General features: G+C 33.6%; 1 protein-coding gene across 1 annotated transcript in view; it reads right to left on the bottom strand.

Moving 5' to 3' along the window:
* Positions 1–440: 440 nt before the first annotated feature.
* Positions 441–13,372, bottom strand: part of LOC145666373 (uncharacterized) — a 390,322-nt gene continuing 377,390 nt past the window's right edge. Inside the window, exon 5 of the mRNA XM_081733545.1 lies at positions 441–4,290. Within this exon, the coding sequence (XP_081589671.1) occupies positions 4,121–4,290 (170 nt within the window). The 3' untranslated portion in view covers positions 441–4,120. The remainder of the gene's footprint in view (positions 4,291–13,372) is intronic.

The raw sequence follows: 13,372 nt of genomic DNA, 5'->3' as shown, positions 1-13,372 counted from the left end.
TTTTTTTTTCACACGAAAACTTACGGTTGAGTTAATTCTACAATGCTTCCAATGTTCCTAACAGTATTAGTTTTACACACTCGGCTACTGTTTTTTTTTTTTCAATTATTGTTATTAATAATTATTAGTAATATTATTCTAAGTACAAAAATGGTATTCACAGTCAAATCGATTCTTTCATTCTGGTTATATATATTCTTTAAAAACTAAGTTCTTTTGTGGAAACAGTTTTTGTTCTTTTTTTATTTTTTTACTCTTAGTAATTTATTTCATTTGTAGAACTATGAAATCAAGACAAAAAAAATGTCCTTTCTACTATGTTTTCGTTTTTACCAATTGGCCAATGACTAGTATAATTAAAATCTATGTAGTTGTTCGTATTCTCACCCTGAATAAGAGCGAAGAAAAAGACTAGCATATTCAATAGAAACATATTAAAAAAAAAAAAAGAAAAAGTAATACTAATAAAATAAAAATAAAATTGTTCTGTCTCTTTCATTTGGACGATGCTATTTTAAAACCTTGCTTTTCGGAATGAGATTTAATAAAAGGTTAAGCACCATAACTGCATTCAATATGTAAAAAAGTCTTCTTTCCTACATTTTGCGTAATTGTCAATCATTTAGGGATTGTAACAATTTTTAATTAGTTTTCTTTTTTTAAAAAAAACCTCTAATCGAAACCAAACTCTCTTATAATTTTTTAAAAACTTTTCTTTCATGTATATACATAATTCATTTCTTTTTATATATATTTATATATATATATAACTTATTTCTTTACAATTTCATAACAACCCAATGCTCAACCACTTCTACGTGGCTAGCATGATGGGAAAGAATATGAGGAAAGGTACAGCATATTATCACAACATTTTAATTTTTTTTCTCAGTTCTCTCATTATCTTCTTTCTTTGAAAGAATTAATAACACAGAAAAAGCAACGCTATTTATGTATTATATCTAAAATACAGACTAAACAGTACCAACACTGATCAGTTATACTATGCTGATTGTAAGCTGTATATATATATATATATGGATATTTATATTTTATATATACTGAGAATGGTTTACTTATTAATTTAAAAAACAGAAATTATTTTTACTATTTTAATTTCTTTAATAAGTACACATGGACAAGTTCTTTTTATTTGGGGGGGAGTAGGGGTGAACACACACATACCACATAAATTTCTTAGTTTTGTCTGACTCTCAAAGTACAATACATTTAATTTGTATTTTTTTCATTTAAATGACAAATAATACTTTTTTATTATAATTCTATCATCTGTAACACAGATTTCATTTAAATATACGTACTGTTACGTAAGACATGTGGATTCACATCGAGTAGAAAGGAGGGATTTTGTTTCCACAATAGTTGTGTGGACCGTTAGAACTGGACATGCATTCAATAAATCAAGTTTTATTTTCAAGTATTATGTGGCCTTAAAAAAAAAAAAAAAAAATATTGATCATTATTTAATGTTGTTTTCGGCTGCACAAAAGTTGAACAGATATGTATAATAACCAGCTGTTATTATAAGTAAATGCAATAGATAAAATGCATTGAAATAAATTCATTACTTATTTTCGGTATGTGCCCGTTGATGTTTTCATTTCGTTTAACATAAAGAGACATGAGTCGAAAGGAGGACTACAGCACATTTTGATACTCATGTCTAACACTTAAAATGATCATGGTACGAAAGTAGAAATAAATCTATTTGTTAATGTTTATTGTAAGAATGGTTGATCAAAATTTGTGTAACAACGTTTTGAAGGAATTAGTATTGTTGGTTGTCTCTTGTCAAAATTGTCCAACAAACACTGATGGCCAGTTTATGTTCAACAATTTTTGTCTGTAAGACATAACATCAAAATAATTACTCCAAAAACCATTCTAAATAGCATTAGTATTGGTATACATTTGTAGAGTGAGATAAAACGGAAACAATTTCCAATAAAATTGGAAGCTTTGACGAAAAAGAATATATATTTCATGTATATTAGTCATTGTATACCTTTTCTTCTGTTGTGAACTTTTCGGTTGTGTAATACTTTTTAATGTAATTTCATGTCAATCTGTGCTGTAGTCCATTTGTTTGGAATGACAAATTCTGGCAATGTTCTGTGTGTATATATATTCTAGAAATGCTTTTGTCTTGTTTTGGTTGTATTCTCTTTTTTTATTTTTTATAAATGCCTAAACACTTTTGGCCCCTCCAAAATAAATATTCAACACAATACAATACAATACAAAACACACGCATTGCAAGATTATACAATTATAGATCTGAGAACGAATGACTTTCTTACAATCAGCACAAGCAGTAGAGTTACTTTAGGTCATTGCTTTGTTATCTAGTATCAGTCTTCTTTTTAACCACACAGAATACTTCTTTGTTAAAAACAAAACCGTTTGAAAACAATGTTCCAAACAAACAAACAAAATGCTATCGTAACATCACTTGTTTTGAAGATCAAACTCCAATGGATTTTTAAAAACTTCATTCCAAATAACGCGTAAAAACAAAGGACAATTATCATAATTTGGAATCTGTAAAATAAATTGGTCGGTGTCTCTTTTCAAATCTTGTTTATCAGTATGTAATCTGGCCGCTCGTTATGTAACGTAATAATAATAGACGAGTCACCAGATTACGCGGCAATAAATAATTTTTCAAAAAAACACTTTGGTTCCTAACATTATCTAAATACTTGTCAGGTATGAAGACCAAATTTTCAAAATTGTCCTTCGTCATTTCACTATTTTGAAAATGGTTTTAAAAAATCCATTAAAACTTTCTCTTATAGGATATTGAAATAAGAAAATTGTAAATTACAACATGTTATTTGTTCCTTATTTGTTCGTGCTCAATTATATTCAGTTTGGATTGTTTCTTTTGTGTTTGATTTTCACAGATTTAAATAATAATAAAAAATAATAATAATAACGCAATCAAAACTAAAGGTTACTAACAGCTAGAATACGTGACAAAAAACATATCTTGAGAATAATTTTTAAAAAAAATATTCAAAAATAAACACACTGTATATTATTTATACGACAGTCTTACCATTCTCTTCTGCTTTTTTCACTTTCTTTTTAAAACATCTAACCGCTTATGTAATTTACTTACTCCCTGTATATAACTAACCTACTATTTTTAGCACCAACTTTTGCAATTAAGTCATGTCTGCCAGCATAACAACACAGCAACTAATGAAGGACTATGGTACAAGCTTATCATTTATGTTGTTCCATAAATTCTTCAAGAAATACTTTTAAAAAAACTAGGAAAAACAAAACGTTGGCACATAAAAACACATTTTAAATAATTTTATAAATAAATTCATGTCTTTTTTGCTTTTCTTTTCAATTAACGAAAGCACGAATGATTTGCTTTGTCACAGTAGAAAAAGTAACTTAGAGAAAAAAATAATACTGTATTGCAATGACTAATACTTTCACATAACATCAGTATACTTCTTATTGTTTCTAGCTTCTAAATATTATTATCACATTTGTGTGAGCCTAAATGTTGGCAGACATGTCTATAAACACACACACGGTTTTATATAATTCACTACCTCTCACGCACACAAAACTTGAATTTGCAGTTTTTTTTTTCTAAATAAATGCCTTCCACCTTGATTTTTTTTATGCTTTCATAAATGGAACAAACCTATTTCACTTTCTTCTTGCAATAATAATAATAATCTTTGGAAACCTTCGTAATTATTTATCATTAACATTATTATTATCATCATCATTATTATAAATGACACACTATATTCCTCAACATGTTGAAACTGAGCAAATCTGCTTATGACACCCCTAACAAATAAGATCTCTATGACACATAGAGAGTTTTGTTTACGGGATTCTACACTTAACGTCTGCAACGTATTTGATACGTTAAGAGTGATATATTTATAGAATAGGGACATAAAACTTTGCAACCAATTTTTTCTTCTTTTTTTTTTTTCGTTTAACAATTTTTTTCTCTAAGTGTTTGTGATAATGGAAAGAAAGAGAGACAGCTGGGGGTAAACATAATTTCCTTAGTGTTAATTAATAGATTAACATGTTTTCTTTTATTTCTTTTTCTTCTTTAAAACTCTAGCCGATATGCTGAGCAGCTGGTCTCGTGATCTTGTAAATTGATGGTACAGCGGCTAGCTGAAGGTGATAGATCTATTTTGCATTTTGCAAGTGTGTCCTCGTTCTCGGCTACCCAATAGCCAAGGGTATCAGTGTCATACGTGGGGATGATAGTTACCTCTGAAAAGGAACATAAAGAAATATATTATTAATTATTTATTGCCAGATATTTAATATTTTATTTCGTTCTTATGAAGTTTATCTAGTACTATGGTATAGATCTTTCCAACTACAAATAGTACACAACACTATTACTTTATATGTACTCACCACTCTGCATGCTGTTCGGAATGGTATTTCAAGACAACTCGTGACTCGTCTTCGGAAAGATAAAAAGATGTAAAACTGGTTACAAGGATGATAACCGAAATAAAACAGCGGAATCATTTAGGATACTAATTCAATGTATCCGAGAATGTATTTACAAAAGCCTTCTGATCATCTTTGTGTCCGAGAACGTACTTACAAACGCCTTCTGATGATCTTTTTGTCCGAGAATGTGTTTACAAAAGCCTTCTTCTGATGATCTTTGTGCCCGAGAATGTATTTACAAAAGCCTTCTGATGACCTTTGTGTCCGAGAATGTACTTACAAAAGCCTTCTTCTGATGTGATCTTTGTGTCCGAGAATTTACAAAAGCTACACACCTTATTTTCGTTACAATTTTGTCTGTATCGATTTCATTTCGGTAAATGAGTAAAATCTCGCGTGGCGAAAACCTTAATGATGAAATTTAGCCTCATTTTGGACAGATGACATTCTGGCTGTGAAGTTTTGTACAGCGGGGGACACTTCTAAATGGTACACCTTAGCCGTAAATCTCCATATGGCTGTACTATTTAGAAGTGTCCACCGCTGTACCCAAATCTTAATCCCTCTCATATGTCTATTAGAGTGTCGAATTTTAAGGTCCCTTTCCAGCCGGAAGCTATATGAAATGTGGATCTGCAGTTTAAGATAGAATCCGATTGCGTTTAAATTTTGGTGACCTTCCAACGAAAATCGAACATGGAACCATGTCCTCCAAAGCATCACGCGCTAACGACTAAACCAGTACGAAGGCCTCCTACTACTTCTCATTATTCCACCTATCATCTCATTAGACACGGTCACATAACGATGTAGCTGAAAGAAGACAAACGGAAGAAGCATAGAACACTTATCACATGCAATAGAAGGCTGTTGTAAATATGTTATCGGACAAATTAAGTTGATGCCCTAAAATTTTTCTAATTGTATCTCAGTAACCAGTTTCACATCTCACTTTTATCCTTCAGAAGAAGAGCGACGAGATGGCTTGAAATATCAAGTGAAACTTCGGAAAAACAGACTGCACAGTGAGTATTTAAGTACCTATAACAAGTTGCAGTGCATAAGTGATAATACAGTAAATCTAATACTAATTTATAAATCACTTCATATGCTAAAAATCTTGGAATTACATGTAAAGTACATTATACGTATACATCATACAATCCATCACTCAGACATATGTATAAAATATTAATGTATTGTGGAAAATACTTAGATTACTGGACTGATAATTATACAGGGTGTTTGAAAACAAACCGACAACGTTTGAGAAGTGATTCCTGACACCAAGATAAGACAAAAATTATAGATCAACCTGGGTGCAGAAATCCGTCATTTCGAAGTTATAGGCTGCCGATAATATGAAAGAATGAACTCTAAAGACCCATAGCTCCAAAACTATGGGACCTACCATAGTCGGATCAAGACTTCAGTTAGGAATTAGTATGTGCGCTATCCATAATTACATGTTTCAGAATCCTGCTGTACTCACGCAACACTTTTTATAGAGAGAGTTTGGCTACGGGCATATAATTTAAAGCACTCACCAACTACTTCTATAAAAGTTGTTGCAAAAGTACCGCAGGATTGTAAAACTTGAATATTTGGATAGGGAACACACTAGTTCCTAAGTGAAGTCTTGACCCAACTAATTTAGGAACTATGGTTCTTCAAAGTTCATTTTTTCATGTTTTCGGCAGCCTAAAACTCTGAAAGGTAGCATTTGTGCACCCAGGTTGGTCTATACTTTTTGTCTTGTCTTGGTGTCAGGAATCACTTCCCAAACGTTACCGGTGTTGTTTTGAAACACCCTGTATAGATTAATAAATACTTTTCAATGAATGCTTTTATTAAATTGATTAATTATTCATCACAGAATAATCAGTGCTCGCTGTTTCTTCATAAGAAGTATCCAATAATACGTTTCAAGTTTCATCATAACCTGTTAACTAGTATATTCAGAAAAATAGATGGGGGGAAAGGGGGGTAGAAACAACTTCAGGAAGGTATGTTTATCCATTTACTTGTTTCTATTCTTCTTTGTATTTTCCTGACCATACTAGTTGCAGAATTATGCTTAAACTTAAGACATAGTTTGAACTTTAATTCCTATATTTTCAGAAATTTGTGTACTTTCTTCTGTCGTGGTTACGAAAAGACGAAGATCCCAATTGAATTGATAATAATACACCCTCCATTCCAAAAGAAACCGAACTTTTGAAAACAAATAGTACCACTAGTGCCATCTGTCGTAATATTTTACCGGTAGATGGCGTAGTCCCTCATTGACAACTGGTATAAATGTCATGACATTTGGATGCACGGCAAAAAAGTTATTGCGTTTCAACTGTCAGTGTGTTGTGTACATCGGTCGGAAAATGAGTTTCAAACAACGAGCTGCAATTGAGTTTTGTGATAAACTGGGTAAAACTTTTAGTGAAACGCACCAAATGCTACAAAATGCATATGGTGATGAGTGTCTATCCCGTACGCAAGTTTACGAGTGGTTCAGGCGATTCAAATCGGGTAGAGAGACGCTGGATGATGACGAAAGATCAGGCCGTCCCAGAACCGGATAATCGGAAGAAAACATCGAAAAATTGCGTGAATTCATCAAACATAACAAAAAATCGTCGGTGAAAGTTATTGAAATGGAATTAGGCATTCCTCAAACAACCGCATACCGCATTTTGACCGAAGTTTTGGGCCTTAAGAAGGTTAATTCGCGGTTTGTACCACACAAACTCACCGAAGACCAAAAAGTTGATCGAATTGCGCATTGCAAAGACATCGTTAAAAGTGCTCGGCAGGATCAAAACTTCTTGAAATCGATTGTAACTGGTGACGAGACGTGATGTTTTGAATATGAGCCCGAAACAAAGCGGCAAAGTGCTGAATGGAGAGCGCCGGATGAAGGAACACCCAAAAAAGTCGCTTGGTGAAGTCAAAAGTTAAGGTGATGCTGATTTGTTTTTACGATTCAAAAGGAATTATCTACAAAGTATTTGTTCAGCCCGGCCAGACAGTCACTAGAGAGTTTTACTTAGGCGTCATGAAGCGTTTGCTGGCAAGAATTCGTCGTATTCGGCCCGAATATCGAGAAATCGGCAGTTGGACTCTTTTGGACGATAATACACCATCACATCGTTCGCGACTTGTAACTGAATTTTTGGTCAAAAATCACATTATTAGGTTGCATCATCCGCCCTATTCACCAGGTCTCGCTCCGTGCGATTTCTATCTGTTCCCGAAACTGCATTTGGCGATGAAAGGAAAGTGGCACGCATCGATTGATGCCATTGAGAAGGCGACGACCGCCGTCCTAAAGACCATTCCAATAAAGGACATGGAGAAGTCGTTTGACAACTTGTTGGAGCGTGCAAATATGTGTATCGATGCAGAAGGGGAATACATTGATTAATAAAAATGATTTGTTCCAAAATGTACATTGCTTTTTTGTTTTTTTAAAACGTTCGGTTTCTTTTGGAATGGAGGGTGTAAACATAGAATTTCTAAAAATATTCGAACAAGAAAATAAAATACCTAATTTTCTTACATGTAAAATTCCAATCTATATCAATTGTAAGGTTTAAGAATACCTAGAAGTATGTAAATAAAGCAACTAATTTGGCCTGAGAATGAGGTGCAAGTTGACCTTGAAATGTTGCAGAAGAAAATACACAGATTTCTACAAATATATGAACTAAAGATAAACTTCAAGTTACGTAATACATGTTCTTTACGATTATTAATTAATCCAAATGTACTATTGAATATTTCGAACGAAAGAATGGTGAATAACTACTGCCTTTTAATTTGGTGAATATAAACAGTCATCCGAAAAACATACAACAATAGTGATAAACTTTTTACTTCGTTTCTCGTTTGGGGGATTGAACTTTGCAAAACCTCGTCTTATTCATAACTTATAACATTTTGGACAAAATATTTAGATTCTAGTCCTAAGTTCCAGCAATTAGGTGATGGACAACTAAAATTTAAACTTAGTTTTCCTTTCTTGAGAGTCGAATTTCGCAAAAATCCCGTCTAATTTACTGTCTCAAATTTAAGAATATTTGTATAATCTCGGCTCTTAGGCTTTACAATTTCGAAAAACAGGTATGAATAAATCAGTAAGTAAGCCAGGGGTACTCTTTTATAGATAGAAGATAAGTTGTTAGAAGATACATTATATACAGTATATTTAAAAAATACAAACCCACAACATGAAATCAGCGGCGTACCGTAAAGGGGACTAGGCTAGTCCCCTGAGATTTTAATTAAAGTATTTTGTGATAAATATATACGGAATAAAAGAAAAACAGTGTTTATATTTATCTATTTTCACCGTAAAATCCCAGTTTCACCTGTTCTCACCCAACTTTAGTACACTGAGTAGAGATCGGAGATGCTCGGGTTTAAATCGGCTCTCCTCGGAGAAAGAAACAGGATCCAGTCCGCTAGTCCGCGTATGATGTTATATAGGCTCTAAGTTCGGGCGTTCAGTCATAAGTAAATTTAATGTTCGTTTGCTCTTTACGAGTAATAGTTTTAACGGAATTAAACTTATATTATTAATCTGGACACTATAAGAGAACTAATGAAATGTAAACTTGTCACACTATCAATACATTTTGAAAGTGACTCGAAGTGTAAAGTATGGATGAGAACTCGGCTGAGAAATCTGGTCCCTCGCAGCAGACTGATGGATGGCGCAAGCAGTGATATTACTTCGATTCGTACAGGGGAGTGTAGGAGTGGGGTTCGGCCCATTCAGTGCTATGTTCTGGACCAATTACTTATGGTATCATTCGGAAGCCTTAGTTTTCAAGAAAAGCAACAAATAATAGCAAATGGTAGGCAAACTCTAAGCATTTCCATTCAGACGAAAACAAAATCTTTATCAAACCAAACTATTTTGCTTCTTCAAAATGGTTACCTGCATACTGCATCAAAAAAGTACAAGAGACGATATCCCAATTTAGAGATGCAAGAAATTATTTTGAAGAGGCTTTTTAAAAAAGTAGAGGTTGATGACAACGTGAAACCTTCTAAGAAAAGATGCAAAGAAAATAACCCAACATATCCAGACATTAACTGTGCCTATCTGCAATGAAATTATTGACACTGTGATTGGACAAACGGAGGTGAGATTTCAAGATTTCAGTGAGTTTCAATTTCTTGAGCTGTTAGAAGGGACGGATTAAGGGGGGGGGGCTCCAGGTGGCCCCGGGCGTCCAGGTGGCCTGAGGTTTCCATTCTGATCAAAATCTCAATTGGCTATCTAAAAAGAATCATGAAGATAACAATCATCATAATAAAATAAAATATGACCCAAAATATGAAACATATTCTCTTAACTTGCCTACTGTATTTTCACAGAAATGTATTAAGTGAAGTGAGCTAATAGGTGGGTCCACATATTTTTCTAGCTCTGGGCCTTCAGATGAGTTAATCCAGCCCTGGCTCCAGTAGCGAAGCGTACTATGAGGCTCTGAGGCCGGGCCTACTCTGTTTTCTACCGTATATTTTCTTTATCTTTGGTTTTTATATACTAAAGTAATACTTCAACATTTCGTTTTTTTTTCGGTTACAAAATAGTAGGTTGGAAATACTTGGAGTCACTTCCATCTGAGCCTCACCAGCTCGTTAGACAGGCTTACGGGCTATGCTGCTCAGGGAGCGAAGCTATTATCGCTGAGGACAGTACGCATTGTTATGAAGGTGCGAAGGCCCGCCTCTGGGAGTTTAGTTTTAGCGTTGAAGGAATCTTTCAATGCTAATATGTTATAAAATTATTTCCTTAATACAAAGTGAAAAGTTTCTGTGTACAATTATGTTTCTATTAGTGATAATTTGTTTAATTTAGTTATATACTACCAGGAGTTATTCAGAATAACTATTTTTTTTCTACATGTGGCCTGGTCCATAATAGCTTGTAGAATACAAGTCTGATACATTAAACATATGTTTAAATTTACCAAACGCTACCGTACAGGATAAAACATTTCATAGAATCAGTGGGGTATTTACGATTTTATTCCGGGGGCTTTGCTAACTTTATTCCTGCAAATGTGAAAATTCTGCAATATATGTAAAACCATAAAAAGTTGCGATAAAATTTCGGTGAGTGCTTAAGCCCGGAAGCCACCCCCTTAAATATGCCACTGCATAGAATACAATATTGAATATCTTGCGTTGATTCAAATGAAGTTCCTTCTCAGCAGTAACATATTTAGTAAACTCATTATCACGTGTTGCATTAATTAAATGCAGTATTGTACTTACTTTAAAGAAATTTGACAGTTTACTTTAAGAATGTACTTACTTCTTCTCTCCTTCTGTTTCCAAAAAATGCAGGAAATGAAAACAGCAAGTAAGAGGGAAATTTCCCTCATCCCCCCTGCAAATCCCAGACAGAAGAAAATATGAACTGCACTTCAAAATATTTGTAGTGGAGCTAAATCAGAATATTCCATTAATACACATGGTATGTTTTCCTCCATGTAAATATTTGTTGAGTAATAATAGTAATAATAATAATAATAATAGACTACTTTCCGTCTACTTTTGTTTAGATAAATATTCATTCTTTTTGTTAAATTAAACAACAAAAGAAACTACTATGTTATGTACACATACAAATCAATTTACCTCTAAATAGTGTTAGAAGTACAGCTAAAAAGTTCTTTAAAATAAATAGATTTCGTAGGTTCTTTTGTTAACTCAATAAGGAAAATAGAATTCTAACCATAATTTTAAATATTTTATGATACATTAAATGTTATTAGTTTATCGGGCCTACCCTACTTGTGGGATTACGCTTCGCCACTGCCTGGCTGTTAGATTCAATGAAATTTCAGTGCTTGAGAACTCGATTTCCTAATAGCTTGTTTTCGATCCCTAAGTGAAGCTAGGGAAGTTTTTTTTTTTTTTTTTTTTTTTAATTTTAATTTTGCCAGTTTGCGCAGTGACTATCTGTTGATAGACTCTCGGACTCTTCAAACAAAATTATTAATGAAATGATGCATTTCTTGAAAGAAATAGGCGTAGTAGAAAAAGCCTTTCCAGGAACACTAAATTGTGTTATTTGATGTCAAAATATCAGTCAGTACCTCCACTATAAAGCATAGTCTATTGTTTGAAACATATCAAGACGTCTATTCATAATACGCAGAGCGAAAATAGGCTTGCTACACTTTCCTTGTTGTCCATTGAAAAAGGTTTGATCGATGAATTGCAAAGTCAAGGATCCTTGTACTTCGCAGTAATAGAGAAATTCCTTCAAATGTGTGACTGCTATTATGGTGGTCAGTGGCGTATTTACGATTTTGTTTCGGGAGGGGCTTTGCTAACTTTCGGGGGTGGCTTTGCCTGGACATGTGAAAATTCTGCAAGATATTTCATTTACTTTACTATACTAAGTAAGATTTCGGGGGGGGGGGGCTTAAGCCCGGAAGCCACCCCCCTAAATACGCCACTGATGGTGGTGGTGATTCCACTAATTTTTTTAAAAAAATATTTTATTTGATTTTTCACTTTTTATTTGATTAATTTATTAACGTATTTCTTTATGTTGTTAGATATGCAATATTTATGTTTAATCGATTTCTACATTTTTTACGCCTAAGATAGAGATGGCTTCGAACCTAGTCCCCTATGAGAAAAATCACCACACGCCACTGCATGAAATATAACGTAACACATTAAAGTAAGGAAAAATTAATATGTTACAATGAGGAATTAAGTCAGGAATATTTCTTCATTAAATGTATCCACAAAGATAACCCACTGGCTTCTTACTACTGATTTATTTACACCAGATTTTCGAAACGTAGAGCCTGAGAATGTGCAAGTTTTGTAGAGACTACGAATTGGACGAGCTTTCGCGAAATTCGACTCCTAAGAAGGGAAATGGAGGTTCAAATTTTAATTGCCCATCACCAGGTTTCCGAAACTTTTGCCTAGAAATAAATAAATAAATAAAAAAAAAAAGTTGGAATGCTCCTCGTAAACTTTAAGTGATGGATGAGATGGAGTTTTGCGAAATTTGACTCTCAAAGAGAAACCATGAGAAACCAGGTAAACACCTTGGGCCACCACTTTGGCCCATTAATTGAATGTGGACAACACAGGAGAAGAAAGGAGCACAAAATATTGTCCGCAACAACACGCGAGAGCTCTTAATAATATATATATATATATATATATATATATATATATATATATATATATATATATATATATATATATACAGTAGAACCCGTCTCGTCCGCCCTTGGGTTGTCCGCCATCCCGGTTGATCCGACCATGCAGACCTGAACTTGTCCCTACTCCTCGGTGACTCGCGAGGGCCATTTTTCTTTACTGCCGTCACGGCATGGTTGTTTACTTGCTGTTACCGCATGTCCAGTTTACTGCTCCGTCATCTCTTGTGTCGTTTCTTTCGTTGTGCGTGTTTTCTCTACTGTACTGTGCAATTTTTAGTGCTTACTATTAGTTTTTTTTTTCCACTGTAGAGAAATACAGTCATTTTTGAATTCAGAAATTGTTTATTTTACTGTAAATCCGTATTTTTCTGTATTTTCTGATAATCCGATCTTTTTTACGTTCTGACCATACCCCCGGTCCCAAAGGTGATGGATTACAAGGGTTCTACTGTGAAGATGGTTAATATTTTGGAAAAGTCATTACATACTTATTTAATATTTTAAAATTAGGTCAAGGTGACTGAAAGTGTGTGCTTAGATTTCAGTAACACACTAAATTATCAAGTAACACACTTCTTCATTTTCTTTTTCCTTTGATGAAAGAATTATTGAAATGAAAATGAAATGAAATCTGTGAGTTTTACGTCCCACGATTATGCCGGTTAGGCTAAAGGAAACGG

The sequence above is a fragment of the Thermobia domestica genome, chromosome 12 (genome assembly GCF_964235325.1).
Source record: "Thermobia domestica chromosome 12, izTheDome1.hap1.1, whole genome shotgun sequence".
Taxonomy (NCBI): domain Eukaryota; kingdom Metazoa; phylum Arthropoda; class Insecta; order Zygentoma; family Lepismatidae; genus Thermobia; species Thermobia domestica.
This window is presented reverse-complemented; position numbering and strand designations above follow the sequence as displayed.